At 43.8% G+C, this 16330-nt stretch overlaps 1 protein-coding gene across 3 annotated transcripts in view; it reads left to right on the top strand.

The window, feature by feature from the left end:
- LOC137379721 (contactin-1-like) overlaps positions 1-16330 on the top strand; it is a 934724-nt gene that overhangs the window by 719508 nt on the left and 198886 nt on the right. For all 3 annotated transcript variants that reach the window (XM_068050989.1, XM_068050987.1, XM_068050988.1), the window contains 2 exons: positions 4255-4325; positions 8366-8600. In XM_068050989.1, the coding sequence (XP_067907090.1) occupies positions 4255-4325; positions 8366-8600 (306 nt within the window). The remainder of the gene's footprint in view (positions 1-4254; positions 4326-8365; positions 8601-16330) is intronic.

Genomic DNA, 16330 nt, shown 5'->3' with positions numbered 1-16330 from the left:
CTAGTACAATCAAACCCGGATCAAATAAACACTACAGGTCAGATAAGCAAAAGCTTGGTGGAAGAGATAGGTTTTAAGAAGTGTCTTAAAGGAGGAAAGTGAGGTAGCGAGGCAGAGAGTTGTAGGGAGGGTATTGCAGAGCTTGGGGCCGAGGCAACTGAAGGTGCAGCCACAAATGGTGGAGCGATTAAAATCAGGGATGCTCAAGAATCCAGAATTAGAGCAGTGCAGATTTCTTGGAGGGTTGTGGGGCTGGAGGGGATTACAAAGATAGGGAGGGGGGAGGCCATGGAGGGATTTGAAAACAAGGATGAGAATCTTAAAATCAAGACATTGTTTGACCGGGAGCTAGTGTAGGTCAGCGAGCACAGGGGTGATAGTGGAAAGGGACTCGGTGCGAATTAAGACACGGGCAGCAATGTTTTGGATGACCTCAAGTTTATGGAGAGTAGAATGTGGGAGACAAGCCAGGAGTGTGTTGGAATAGTCAAGTCTAGAGATTACAAGAAACTGAAACTGGAAAGAAATTAGAATATGAGAGAAAGCTAGGTAGAAATGTAAAAACAGATGGCAAGAGTTTCTACAGGTATTGAGAAAGGAAAAGAGTAAGTAAAGTGAGTGTTGGTCCTCTAGAGAGTGAGAATGAGGAGTTAATAGTAGATAATAAGGAAATGGCGGATGAAATGAACAAATATTTTGTTTCTGTCTTCACTATAGAGGATACAAAAAACATTCCAGTCATAGCAGTAAATCAGGAGGTGGAAGGAAGAGAGGAACTTGGTGAAATTACAATCACCAGGGAAACGTACTGAGCAAACTGATGGAGCTGCGGACTGACAAGTCCCCGGATCCTGATGGGCTTCAACCAAGGGTCTTAAAAGAGGTGGCTAATAAGGTAGTAGATGCGTTGGTATTAATTTTTCAAAATTCGCTGGATTCTGGAAAGGTTCCATCAAACTGGAAAGTAGCAAATATAACCCCTTTATTCAAGAACGGGGTTGGGGGGGGAGACAGAAAACAGGTAACTATAGACCAGTTAGCTTGACGTCTATCGTGGGGAAGGTGTTAGAATTGATCATTAAGGAGGCTATAGCTGGGCACTTAGAAAAACTCAAGGTAATCGGGAATAGTCAGCATGGCTTTGTGAAAGGGAAATCATGTTTAACCAATTTATTGGCATTCTTTGAAGGAGTGAAATGCGCTGTGGATAAAGCGGAGCCCGTTGACATACTGTACTTGGATTTCCAGAAGACATTTGACATGGTGCCATGTAAAAGGTTATTGCGCAAAGTAGGAGCTCATGGTGTAGAGGTAACATATTAGCAGGGATAGAAGATTGGCTGGCTGGCAGAAAACAGAACGTATGCATAAATGGGTCCTTTTCTGGTTGGCAGGATGTGATGAGTGGAGTCCCGCAGGGATCTGGCTGGGGCCTCAACTTTTTACAATTTATATCAATGGCAATATGTTACCCCCTACATCATGAGCTTTTATTTTCTGCAATAACCTTTGATGTGGCACCTTATCAAATGCCTTCTGGGAATCTAAGTACAATATATCCACCGGTTCCCCTTTATCCACAGAACATGTAACTCCCTCAAAGAATGCTATCCTTTATTACGAGAGGAATTGAAAATAAAAGTAAGGATGTTCTGCTTCAGTTATACAGGGCATTGGTGAGACCACATCTCGAATACTGTGTGCAGTTTTGGTCTCCTTATTTAATGAAGGATGTAAATGCATTGGAGGTGGTTCAGAGGAGGTTTACTAGATTGATACCTGGAATGAGCGGTTTGTCTTATAAGGGAAGGTTGGACAGACTGGGCTTATTTTCACTGGGGTTTAGAAGAGTGAGGGGAGACTTGATTGAAGTATATAAGATCCAGAACGGTCTTGACAAGGTGGATGTGGAAAGGATGTTTCCTGTTGTGGGTGAGTCTAAAACTAGGGGGCACTGTTTTAAAATTAGAGGTCGCCCTTTTAAGACAGAGATGAGAATTTTTTTCTCTCAGAGGGTCGTGCGACTTTGGAATTCTCTGCATCAGAAGATGGTGGAGGCCGGGGTCATTGAATTTTTTGAGGTGGGGGTTGATAGATTCTTGTTAGGCAAGGGAATCGAAAGTTATTGGGGGTAGATGGGAGTGTGAAATTCGAGTCTCAAACAGATCAGCCATGATCTTATTGAATGACGGAGCAGGCTCAAGGGGCCAAGTGGCCTACTTCTGCTTCTACTTCGTATGTTCGTATGTATGTTCGTATGAAACAGGAAGGCCTTGCAGCCCATTTTAATTCATCCATTCAGAAAGACTCAATGAATTCCCCTTCCCCCCCCCCCCCCCCCCCCCCACTTCCCGTCCAGTTGCTGCACTTAAATATTTGTTAAGGGAGTCTAGGGTTTACATTTTGTCTTGTGATCCATTCACATACTAATCAATCATCAAATGAAGAACTTTCTGACACCAGTTCTTTATTTGCCTTTTATAACGTTCAGCCTTTGGCATACACAGTGGGGTAAATATTTGTCTTCACTGCACAGCCTATAATCTGGGGAGTGGATTGAACGCATGTTGTGTATTTTGGTAGAATGAACATCGGGTATGTTCTATAACAGGGGTGATCCACTCCGCCAGATCACTGCCCGTGCAGTGAAGGTGAAATTTATTCTGGTATCTCCTTTGAAGACAGTGACATCAGACAGCCAGCAAATCCAGCACCATCTGACTCAGTAAATTTCACCACCAGGCTTGCAGCATAAACTGCACTTGTTCTGATTTCAGTTTGTCTGTGGTACAATTGGGAGCTTGTCTATTCACACTTGTTTAGCTTCCTTGCCTCATTGTTTATTTAACCTCCAGGAACTTGCATCTTGCTTTTTGTGGAGCTGTTGAAAGCAAAATTGTAGGTTTTGTTTGAAAATTACTATATAATTCAAGTACATTTTCAATGATTGGTATAAGCCTGTTATTTAAAAATTGTATTTTTCTTCAGCTTTGTGAAATTTGCAGCCTGATACAAAGTCCTTGGATGTTTAACTAACAAGTATGACATATTGCCTGCCTCACCTCTTCATGCATCTCCAAGATTTAGCAAACTTCCAGCTGATTGTTGGGTTTGTGGTGGAATCGTTGCATTTTACCCCGTTTAGGAGTGCTACTTCTATGGGCTGCTGGAGATATTTATACCTTTCATGATAGCAAAGCATAAAATCAGACCAGAAAAAAATATATCCAGATAAATTGCCCCTAGTGTAGGTAGGTGGTAGGAGAATTGAAGGAAGGTGGGGATGTGGTAGGGAATATGGGGTTAATGTAGGATTAGTGTAAATGGGTGGTTGTTCGGCACAGACTCGGTGGGCTGAAGGGCCTGTTTCAGTGCTGTATCACTCTATGACATTGAACAGGGTGCAGAGGAGTGAAAGAAAGCTGGTTCCACCTGTAAAGAGTATTCCTTGAGGAGACATTACAGGAACTTGAGATCTATGAGTCTAGAGAGAAAGAGGTTGAGGGCGACAATGGAAATGAGGAAAGCGGCTGCGTAATGAATGTCAGAATTGCAGAGTGCCAATATCAGCATTTCTGAACATTTATCGGGTTTGATTCTAATTGTGGAATTTAGCTTTTATCGATCCTGATCAGGTTTCAATGGAAGGTCTAACAATCAGCTTCATTAACCACTATTGAAGCCTGTTGGTACACCTGTAGTTTTAATGCAGCTTTCTTTGTTCATAAACCAGTTACTTAGATTGATTTATGCACTGGATAAAACCTCAGTGTACCTGGGTGTTACTCCAAGTCTTTGAGGTAATGAGGCTGAAGGAAGTATTGCTTGGTATCTTTAATAGGAAACTGGATCTCAGACTCTCAATTTATTTTAAGGAGAGTTAGGGGAAGCAACTCTATGTTCCTCAAAACAATGGGTAAAGGAGGGTTGGATTGTTCCTCTTAACATTTCATTGGTTTCAGTCTGCAGATGGGATTGTTTAAGCTTGTACTGCATTAAGTGGGGAATCATTAAGCAGAAATATCTCAGGTAGTAACAAAGAATTTGCTGACAACCCTGCTTCAGTGGTGCTGTTCGAAAACTGGCAGTAGTTCCAGAGCAATAGTTATGTGTTAGTCTTGGCAGGGAGCTGGACTCTGGCAGCTATTGCAGGTCACTGTTATTGTAATTATATCAGCCTTATGTGTTGTTTACAAAGCTTTCCCTTCTGCCTCCAATGCAAGCCATTCAAACTTGCCTGTCGTCTTCCCACAGCTCCCACCGTGGCTCCATCCGATGTCGGGGGAGGTGGCGGAAACCACCGGGAACTGACAGTAACCTGGACGGTAGGTTCTTGTAAATGAAGCAGACTGGCGCAGGAGGCTCCCTTTTTCTTTCTGTTGGTTTTATGCACATTGAGTCTTCTTCAGCCTTGATGCCAAGTTTAAGTGGCCAAGAAAGACTAAAGAGATTAGCAGGTTCTGCCTCATATAGAATCATAGAAAATTTACAGCGCAGTAGGCAGCCATTTGACCCATTGCGTCTGTGCCAGCCTAATCCTATCCAGCCTGATCCTATCCAGCCTAATCTCACATTCCAGCTCTTGGGCTGTAGCCCCATAGGTTGCGGCACTTCAAGTACAGGCCCATGTGTTTTTTACATCCATTGAGGTTTTCTGCCTCTATCACCCTTTCAAGCAGTGAGTTCCAGACCACCACCACACTCTGGATGTAAAAATTCTTCTCAACTCCCCTCTAATCCTTCTGCCAATTACATTAAACCCATGCCCCTTGGTTACTGGCCTCTCTAGTGAGGGAAATAGGAAATATGTGCTATCTGCAACTGTTCCATCCTTAGTGCGAAAAGTGAAACAAAATGTGCATGCTGTTATTTTTTTGGCTGCAGAATTTTACCTTACTTCTCAATTTGTTGTGCTCAACCCTGTTTCTCAACACAATTTGCATTTCAAATTAATTGCATTCCCCAAGACATTCCAGTTATTATGATATCAGAATAAACTCTGGCCTTGAACGATGGTCTGTGAAGATTAGTACAGAAATGATCTTAATAATTGCCCTGGTCCATGACTTTAACAGAGGCATTAACATAAAATTAGGCCGTCTCTATTAATGCTTAACATTTATTTTATGATAGCTTAACTTTCAAGAGCATATTGAATCCTATAATTTATCCAGCCGGCCAAAGCATTTTTTTAGAGCATGAACACAGTTCACCCTTAATGTTAAAGCACGAGATATAAACTCCCAGACCAATTTAAATAATTATGGGAGAAGGTTTCACGTTTTAATACTTTTATTATAACAACTAAACTAACAGAAATCCTCATTAACTAAATAGTACTTTGTAAGTAGCTGATACCCAAAATTACATAGAAAGATATTTTCTTCACTTCTTAAAACACTTGGAAACCTCACACCACACTCACACGTTACACAATCCTCCTTGATAGTGAAATCTTTGCAGTTAAAAGCCTCAAATTCCTCCCAGTTGCCATGGGTTGGATCTCACAGACCTTTCTCAAAGACAATGTCCTCTTCGCTCACTTTTTCTAAGCACTTTCGACCTGGACTTCTGTGAAGAAGACAATCCCTGGTGATACTATTGGTCTTTTTCTTCTCCACACACCTCAACTTTCAAAACCGGTTCAAGTCTTCACAGCCTTTCGCTGTATTAGACTTCTGAGAGCACGTGTACCCTATCTCTCTCCCTTGTTGCCGTCACCGCTGGTCTTCTTTGCAACCTGCCTTCTGAAACTCTGATGAATTTATCTGGAATCAAAAGTCAATCGCAAGTTGTCTTTTCCAATATGCAAAGTCCACAAATCTGGCTGCAGCAGAGCCGCTCGGGCTTTCCATTGTTTCCAGGTGTTAGCAATGGCCATTCATATTTACATTGTCTGAGCCACTCACTCCTTGTTTACAATCTGAAAGTCTTGGAGCGTGAAACCCATTGTTCTTCAGGTGTTAAACCCCTGCAGTCTCTGTTTTTCAAAAAGGTCTTTGAACTGGGTTCTTTGTTGTCCTGGTAACCAATATTCCTGTCTTTAAGCAGAGTTGATATGAAGTCACATGGCTTCCCTGACTCCATCTTAAAACTACATTAAAAATCACAGTTTCTTAAAAACATAATCTTGCTACAAAGTCCAGCATTCATAATACGTAAACATATCTGAAAGGGGTGAGGACCTCCGTGAAAGTAACAAAGAAAAGAATTAATACGGATGTATGACACAAGTGTCAGCTGTAGCTTAGTGGCAGCACTTTGGCCCCTGAGTTAGAACGTCATGGGTTCAAGCCCCACTACAGAGTCTAGGCTGACACTTTAGTGCAGGGCTGAGGGAGTGCCATTGACAGGGACAGCACAAAGGAAATGAGTTCCATACCATCTGAGACCTAACTTTAATTGGAAAGAAATTGTGAGCTATAAGTGGAGGTTGTGGAGCTCCACACTCTTGAAGCCCAAGTACCTTTTGTTCAGTTGTGTTGCTGCCTGTGGCAGTGAGATGAAGGATATATAAACTAAAAGAAGGAAAGTGCTTGTATTTATATAGCCCTTTTCACAACCTCAGGACATCCCAAAGCTGACAAAGTACTTTTGAAGTGTCGTCACAGTTGTAATGTAGGAAACATGGCAGCTAATTTGTGCACAGCAAGCTCCCACAAATAGCATTGAGGTAACAACCAGATCATCTGTTTTAGTGTTGTTGGTTGGAGGATATTATTATCCAGGACCCTGGGAGAACTCTCCTGGTGTTTCCAAATAGCACTATGGGATGTTATATATTCATCTCTGAGGGAAGACGATGCCTTCTTTTATAACTCATCTGAGAGGTGGCAACACTCCCTTAGTACTGAACTGAAGTGTTAGCTTCAAATTTGTACTTAAGTCGCTGGAGTGAGACTTGAACCCACAACCTGCTAACTTGGAGGTGAGAGTGCTACCACTGAGTCACGGTTAAGATTCTGCCCATTCTTAAAATTTCCACAAGCACCGTCTATAGCACTGGAGGAACATGCTCTGTGAACCGTTCAGAAAGCAAGAAAATTTCTATGCTCATCTGCAGGTAGACAGGTTGACTTCAGGCCAGACAAATGTCATTGAGGTTTGACTGTCGCTGCAGTGAAGCCTTTGAGAAGTTCAGCCTTGCCTTTGATGCAAGTCTTCGACATCTAGATGAAATAATGGTCACTGTCTCGATCATTACCGAGACCACAGTTATAGTCGGGGCTGTGAATGCTTTCAATAACAGTTGTGGACTTGATGCCTGGCACATTAGGTATCTTCCGGAGGTCATAGCAGCTTACAGATTTTATTGTGATCGGACCTGATCTCCTTTGCCTCGGAGACAGTTTGAATTTCATTCATATTTGTTTCTGGTCAAATTCAGCCGCCATTTACAAATTATCAATACCTGATGTGTGGTCTGTTTGCATGCTGTGACGAAAGCAAAACCAATAAACAAAAAAACCGAATTATAATGAAATAAACCATAGAGAGATACAGCACTGAAACAGGCCCTTCAGCCCACCAAGTCTGTGCCAACCAACAACCACCCATTTATACTAATCCTACATTAATCCCATATTCCCTACCACATCCCCACCATTCTCCTACCACCTACCTACACTGGGGGCAATTTACAATGGCCAATTGACCTATCAACCTGCAAGTCTTTGGCTGTGGGAGGAAACCAGAGCACCCGGCGAAAACCCGCACAGTCACAGGGAGAACTTGCAAACTCCACACAGGCAGTACCTAGAACTGAACCCAGGTCGCTGGAGCTGTGAGGCTGCGGTTCTAACCACTGCTCCCACTGTGCCACCCTAAAGTTAATGAATGTAACAAATGAATACTTCTCCTTGCTATAATGAGTTTAGAATGGGCACTGCAGCAATATTTTAACTTAGGATAAGTTTCCTCAACAACAGTGCACTTCAGAGGAACAGAAGTGAGCCATTCAGCCCCTCAAGCCTGCACTGCCAATCAGTTAGATCATGGCTGATCTATATCTTAACTCTATTTAGCTGCCTTTGCTCCAAATCCCTTAATAGCCTTGTGTACCAAAAATCGATCAATATCAATTCTGACATTTTCAGTTGAAACAACATCCACAGCTTTTTGGGGGAGTGCGTTTCAGATTTCCAATATGCTTTGTATGAAGAAGTGCTTTCTGACATCACCCTTGAACACTCTTGCTCTGAGTTGGTCACGGCCTCTTGTTCTGGATTTGACCACCAGAGGAAATAGTTTCTCTCTATCTTTCCTATCAAATCTTTTAATTATCTTAAACATCTCAATTAGATCACCCCTTAACATTTTATCTTTGAAGCTTACACTCTCTCCCACTCTCTCTCTGCCCTCATAGCCCCTGCCAAGGGAATACCATTATGGAAGCAGCTTTGGTTACATCGTTGCCTTCAAGCCAAGTACGGAAAAGGAATGGAGGAAAGTGACGGTGCCCAACCCCGAAGGCGACAGATATGTTCACAAAGATGACTCCCTGTCTCCACGCACCCCATTTGAAGTCAAGGTCAAAGCTTTTAACAGCAAAGGAAATGGGCCGTTTAGCCTGTCTGCTATCATTTATTCTGCAGAGGATGGTAAGTCTCATGGGCATGCCATTATGTCTTAATGTACCAAGATATTAGGCACTGATTGCCAACGTCACTGTTTTAAAATGACTGAATAATTCATGTTCCTTTGTTATTGCATGGAATTTCGGGATTTTTGCCAGTGTTTTGGGGATTGAAATCCTTGCTGTTTTTCTGTTAATAGACTCAGGTTTGCTGCTCTCTACAAACGGGGATTTGGTTTGTAGTGACGCAGTTGATGTGACAATTTCCATTCTCATTATAGGGAATTCTAGGATTGTTCTTGGTATTTTGATAGCATGTTCCATGCTTTGTTCTATGTTTCCATGAAAACTGTACATCAGCGGCCTTTGATAACCAGCCTGGGAATTAGACGGTGTATTTTAACCATTCGAGAACTTTTTTCGTGGTACATGAGAAACAATCAAAAACAAATTTGTTACCCTTTGCCAAACATTTATGGGGTTGATGCTTAACATAGTTAACATGCTGAAGAGAATGGTTAAGTGTAAGGTCCTTTCACTGCTGAAGCCTGACTTTGACTCCTGTCCAGACTGTTGGAATGAAAGCCTCCCCTCTCGCGCTCTCTCGCTCTCTCTCTCTCTGTCTGGGTGAAGCTAGTTCAGGTAGCCTGATCCAAACCAATGGGGGCCTCGAGCACAAAGCCCACAGTGCAGCATGAATGCTGAATTGAATTAGCAGTTTCAGCAAGAGAAGATGCTAAAGATAGCTGATGTGGGGTTTGGAAAATTCCCTCTGACGCGCCAGTCATGCTGTTCTATAATTGTGGTTAAAGTTCATTGTAGTGATGGAACAGAGAGAACTTTCCTGTTATTTTGGCCATGCTGATTTTAACTCAGCTCTGCTCAACATCAGATGTTTAATACGAGGGTTAAAATTCTCAGGGTGAGGAAATAAGTGGAAGTTTGTTAGGGCTGGTGCAGGGAAAACATCTTCTTTGATTGCTTTGAGCTGGTATTTATTGAGTTAAAATTTTTGCTTGCTTATCCTTCACCTCAGTTCCCTCCTCCAGGTTTACTCTCATACATAGAACACAAGGGAGGGATTGCACACTCTCATGCTCCTGGCACAGATTGGCAAATCAGTCCAAAAATCACAGGCTGTGAGTGTGCAATTTCCCAGCTCAAACTCCCTGAGAGCATCAGATCCCAGAATTGCCCCTGTGATGCCAAACAAATATTGCTAATTTCTCACAGACAGGCCTGTTACTGATTTGGTACAGTACAATTTCCTGCACATGAGCAAAATGATTCCCCAATTCACCACTTACAGCTCCGTGATATATACATGTGTGGAGAATAGGATCACAATGTCGCAGCCAGCAAACAGTGGACATTCTCCCCCATTGTAATTTGTTTCAAAAACAAATGTAAGCCCATGTGGTAAATGTTTGGAGATTCCGCTCCTGGTGAAGAGTCTCACTCATTGGGTGGATAGATCAGATAAACGGGCACAAAGATCAATGTGTGAGATTCATGGTGCTGCCAATTTTCCAGTAATTATAAAGCCCACCTGTACAGTGACTCTGCTTGTCCTGTATTTAAATTACATTTTGTATATTGACATCGCCAGTGTTTTAGATGGTAATGATTCCAAATTTCCTTCTACCTCCAGGAAAGTTTAGCATTCACATCCATGTCCATTTATATTGTAACTTCTCAATGCCCCAGGAAACTCTTTTGCTCCCCGATGCTCCACAGTGACTGCGGCTGCCCATAAACTTGGAAATTCTGAGCTTGAGTTGAAGCAGCTGGAGGCACGTCCTACACACGCAGTTCCCCAAGACACATGAAGTGTCCTGAAGTTCCCACATGGTGCAGGAATTGTAAGCATCTGGTCTCAGCTGCCCATTCGTGATCTAAGAAAAAAATCTCTCTTCCCTCTTTTAGAATTCGTATAAACCAAGATTTTAATTGATGTCTCTAGACCTGCTCTGTGCTAATACTCGTATGAATTCACTCACTGTTATCCCTACACTGATTGGAATTTTATTAACTAATCTAGGCTGTAAATTTCATACTGTACTTTATAGTTTCCCAATGCTTGTTTAAACCACTGCCCTAGATTAGAGAGAAAAGAGAGGTTTGGGAGGTGCTGTTAACGAAGCCTTTTCCATTTGCTGCAGTGTATCCTGTAGATGGTACACACTGCAGCCACATTACAACGGTGCTGGAGGGATAGGGTTGGCTCGGAGTCGACTGGAAAGGGCGATTGGTATTTCAAGCGTTGCTTGACTCAGGTGACTCAGGAGAAACGGTATCCATTCACGTAATTCGTGCATGTGTAATACCCTGGCTATCATGGCTTGTAACCAGAACGGGTTGTCTGAGGCCTGCTGGATTGTACCGCCTCATTGCCAGTTGTGAGAATGACAGCATCGGGGACAATGAAAATCGTCTGGAAACTCAGTGAGCGCTGTGATAGAGTGACACACAACCTATCTGAGGGAGGGAGAGAGAGATACATAAACTGCCAAGGGAGTGTGGTAGGGGGGGGAGAGAAAGAGAGAAAAAAACACACTATTTGGGGGAAGGGGAAGAGAGTGAGAGAAATACAAACTGGGGGAGGGAGAGAATGAGAGAAACACAAATTGAGGAGAGAGGGAGGGAGAGAAACACAAACTAGGGGAGGGAAGGAGACTGAAATCTGCCACCTGTTGTGGGCAGAACTGCAGCCTCAGAACAGGGCGAGGGCAGCATTGCCAGTGGTTATGATGGTGACCATGGCCAGAAATCCTTATATGTCAGGTTCCTTCCAGGCCGGAGCAGGTGATACTTACATCTCCCAATTTGTTGTCCACTGTTGTTTCAGGGAAGTCACTGAGGTCTGTATGTAAAGACAGCTGACTACATTTCAGCCTCTCTTTCTAGAAAGAAGCAGGTGGAGTGAGCATGTCACTTCACAAGAATTGTTTTCTATCCCATGTTGCAGGGTGCCATTGACTGTGCACACATTGCTTTGCAGACGCCCAATGTCAGTTTGATGATGGACTGCAAGCCGAAGGGTTTCCACGCCTTTAATGTCCAGTTGGTGTGTGGCCGGGATCAGAGCATCTTTCAGGTCAATGCCTGGTATGCTGGCATCCGTCATGATGCCTTCATTCTGCAGCAGTCTGCTGTGTCATCTGCATTTGAGCTACTGTGAGAAACCAGAATATGGCTGCTGAGCGACAAGGGCTATCAGCTGAACCACCTGGCTCATGGATTCGGTTTGTAACCCATGCACAGGTGGGCACCAAAGTCTTGTTGCCACACAGAATACAATCAAGCAGACCATTGGGGTGATTAAACATCGCTGTCTGCACCATTCTGGAAGCCCTGCAGCAGGTGTCAAGATACGTCTTGGTCTGTTGTATACTGCACAACCTTGCCATCATGAGGGCACAGCCCTTACCACCAGGCATACAACAAGCAATGGAAGAGGACAAGGAAGGGAGGAGGAAATCAACACATCCACTTTCTGGATGGGCTATCCATAACTGACTCATCTGACTGTGGTATCAGTGAGCACAACCCCAATTCCCCTGTCACCAATAGCCCCATAGCTTACCTTCCCTCTGACCATTAAAGTGTCCTCCTGGCCACAATGCGAAAATAAATGCCACCACAAAATAAACATTCCAAACCAACTTTATATATCAAACCATCCAATATTCCACACAAAAGTCAACTAATCTTTGTGCATTCCCTTAGTGCCTGTCTTTGGTGTGCCTTTGCCTGTCCTTGTGCTCCTCCACAGCGCTACCTCAGTGGCTGTAGCATGGCTGACACAAGGCTGCTAATTTTCAGAGGACGCTGCAGATGGCCTTGCATAATGCCCTCGAGCAGCTCTGGACCAAGAAGGTCAGGTTTTGGACTGCACCACCTTGGCATGGGCAGCAGCAGTCTCTGCTAGCTGGCTGAGCGGCAACAACAAGGGCACTGGCGGAGTGGGGGGATCAATGTTGTCTTCCTTAGAAAGGACAGAAAGTTCATTCTCCATGGAGCCATCCCCTGGGGTGACGCCTCAGCAATCCTATTAATGTGTTGACAGACAGATTGCTGGACTGTTATGAGACCCCACAAGCTCCTGTGGACATTGGTCTCCACAGCCATTCTAGCAGCAGTCTGAACTTGCATGACTTTAGTCCGAGCTTCCACTGCAGCAGATGTTAGGTAGCTACTATTTGTACTGCAACGGAAGCTGAGACATTGCCCATCAGACACTGTATCGTGGTTGGGTCCACAAGTGTGGTCATGGAATTGGCCGCCACTTCCGTGTTGGAAAGGATGGGCTGTAAGTCATAGAGTTATACAGCACAGAAACAGGCCCTTTGGCCCATCGTGTCCGTGCCAGCTATCAAGCACCTATCTATTCTAATCCCATTTTCCAGCCTTGTATGCTATGGCGTTTCAAGTGCTCATCTAAGTACTTCATAAATGTTTTGAGGGTTCCTGTCTCTACCACCCCTTCAGGCAGTGCATTCCAGATTCCAGCCACCCTCTGGGTGAAAATGTTTTTCCTCAAATCCCCTCTAAACTTCCTGCCCCTTACCTTAAATCTATGCCCCCTGGTTATTGACCCCTCCGCTAAGGGAAAAAGTTTCTTCCTATCTACTCTATCTATGCCCCTCATAATTTTGTACACCTCAACCAGGTCCCCCCACAGTCTTCTCTGCTCTAAGGAAAACAACCCTAGCCTATCCAGTCTCTCTTCATAGTGGAAATGCTCCAGCCCAGGCAACGTCCTGGTGAATCTCCTCTGCACCCTCTCCAGTGCAATCACATCCTTCCTATAGTGTGGCAACCAGAACTGTACACAGTACTCCAGCTGTGGCCTAACTAGCATTTTATACAGCTCCATCATAACCTCCCTGCTCTTATATTCTATGCCTCAACTAATAAAGGCAAGTATCCGATATGCCTTCCTAACCACCTTATCTACCTATGCTTCTGCCTTCTATGGACAAGTACACCAAAGTCCCTCTGACCCTCTGTACTTCCTCTGGTCCTACCATCCATTGTATATTCCCTTGCCTTGTTAGTCCTCCCGAAATGCATCACCTCACACTTCTCAGGATTAAATTCCATTTGCCAGTGCTCCGCCCATCTTACCAGCCCATCTATATCGTTCTGTAATCTAAGGCTTTCCTCCTCGCTATTTACGACACTACCGATTTTCGTGTCATCTGCGAACTTACTTATCATACCTCCTATATTCAAGTCTAAATCATTAATATACACTACAAACAGCAAGGGTCCCAGCACCGATCCCTGTGATACACCACTGGTCACTGGCTTCCAATCGCAAAATCAACCCTCGACCTTCACCCCTCAACCCTCTGCCTCCTGCCACTAAGCCAATTTTTGAACCCATTCGGCACATTGCCCTGGATCCCATGGGCTCTTACCTTTTTGACCAATCTCTCATGCATGACCTTATCACAAGCCTTACTGAAGTCCATGTAGACTACATCAACTGCTTTACCTTCATCTGCACACCTAGTCACCTCCTCGAAAAATTCAATCAAATTTGTTAGACATGATCTCCCCCTGAAAAAGCCACGATGACCATCCCTGATTAATCCCTGCCTTTCCAAGTGGAGACTAATCCTGTCCCTCAGAATCTTTTCCAATAGTTTCCCTACCATTGACGTTCGACTCACTGGCCTGTAATTACCTGGTTTACCAATAATGGGACCACATTCGCTGTCTTACAGTCTTCTGGCACCTCTCCTGTGACCAGAGAGGATTTGAAAATTTATGTCAGAACCCCTGCAATCTCCTCCCTTGCCTCACGTAGCAGCCTGGGATACATCTCATCTGGGCCTGGGGATTTATCCACTTTTAAATCTGCTAAAACCGCTAATGCCTCCTCCCTTTCAGTGCTGATTTGTGCAAGTATATCACAATCCCCCTCCCTGAACTCTACACCTACACCGTCCTTCTCCATAATGAACACAGATGAAAAGTAATCTTTTAAAACCTCACCTACGTCCTCTGGCTCCATACACAGATTGCCACTTTTGTCCCTAATGAGCCCTATTCTTTCCCTGGTTATCCACTTAATATACTTATAAAATGCCTTGGGATTTTCCTTTATCTTGCCCGCCAGTGTTTTCTCATGCCCCCTTTTCGCCCTCCTAATTACTTTATTAAGTACCCGCCCTACACTTTCTGTACTTTTCTAGGGCTAAGCTCTTTTCATGGTTGGGTCTGGACTCCTATGTGCTTCTTGATTGTGGCATCAGGCTTTATGGCAAGCCAGCCAATGAACCAAACATTTCTGCATACTCATCAACCTTTTTTTTTTATACTCCGTCCCATCAAAGTCCTCATATGAGTCCTATGCGGCAGAATTCATGTATGACCTCACCCTCCAGGAACTGGAACATGCACAATCCTTTCCCCCTGCAGGTTACTTATGCCCACCTACTCACCACATGGATATCGCATCTCTAACCTACCCTTGCTAATACACACAGTGTCAATATCTGAGTTGGTGGCGGCAAATGTTGTTGTTTCTTCAACATCAGTCCCTTATTCCAATTCCACTTCTTACCCCTGCACCACTGCCTGGCCAGGTTACAGTTCTTGGGTATCTGAAAGGACAAAGGCACAAAGGTAGGTTTTTTAAAATTCTTTCATGAGATGTGGGTGTCACTGGCAAGGCCAGCATTTGTTGCAAATCCCTAATTGTCTTTGACAACTGAGTGGCTTGCTAGGTCATTTCAGAGGGCTGTTAAGAGTCAACCACATTGCTGGGTCTGGAGTCACTTGTTGACCAGACCAGGTAAGAACAGCAGATTTCTTTCCCTAAGGGGCATTAGTGATCCAGATGGGTTTTTACGACAATCGATGATAGTTTCATGGCACCATCACTGAGGCTAGCTTTCAGTTCCAGATTTTTATTAATTTATTAGTTAGTTGAATTTGAATTCCACCAGCTGCCATGGTGGGATTTGAATCCATGTGCCCAGGGCATTAGCCTGGGCCTCTGGATTACTAGTTCAGTGACATTGCTACTATGCCACTGTCAGATTGGTGATTTGACATCAGGTAACATGCACAGATCTAACTAAACATCGTTAAATGTCTTAAGCATAGCTCCTTATCCCACCTTTGCGTAGACAGTTGAGAATGAAGTTCGGAGTTCGGCCAAGCAGATCATGTTTCCCACTAACTTAGTACTGTATCCCATTGAAACAGCTCAACATGACAGTCAGCTTATTAGCTCTCCTATAATGAAAGATGAACCAACAAGCTGAAATATATCAGGGGATTGAAAAGCTTGAAGTAATCACTTTCCTTTCCAAGTAACAAAATGAAAAGACTCCATCATCTCCTTACCAATTTGAGATCAACTCTAAATGGTGTCATTTTCAGTAAACCTCTGAGGAGTTTGTGGAGAGGTAGAAATGTCTAGTCATGAAGTTCCAGCCATCATGCTTGTGGGCCAGACCTGATGAAGCATCTGGTTTTTTCATGTCCATCATTTTCGTCAGTTTGTAAACCTGTTTTGAACTTCAGCCCAAGCCCGCATTCTGCTGGGATAGACAATCACTTGAATTGAGGAAATCTGTCATGTGCTGAGTAGTGTCTTCAGGAATGAAGGGTATCTACTTCCATAAGAACTGCTTGTAAATCGAATCTGAGCTTTCCTGCCCACATGTGAAACCTACAGGATTGAACTGTGTCCTCATCCCTGTGAATAGTGTGGAGATATCAAACTCCATGTTT

The sequence above is a fragment of the Heterodontus francisci genome, chromosome 18, assembly GCF_036365525.1.
Source record: "Heterodontus francisci isolate sHetFra1 chromosome 18, sHetFra1.hap1, whole genome shotgun sequence".
NCBI classification, from domain to species: domain Eukaryota; kingdom Metazoa; phylum Chordata; class Chondrichthyes; order Heterodontiformes; family Heterodontidae; genus Heterodontus; species Heterodontus francisci.
The sequence above is the reverse complement of the archived record's forward strand: the minus strand, read 5'-3'. Positions and strand labels throughout refer to the sequence as shown.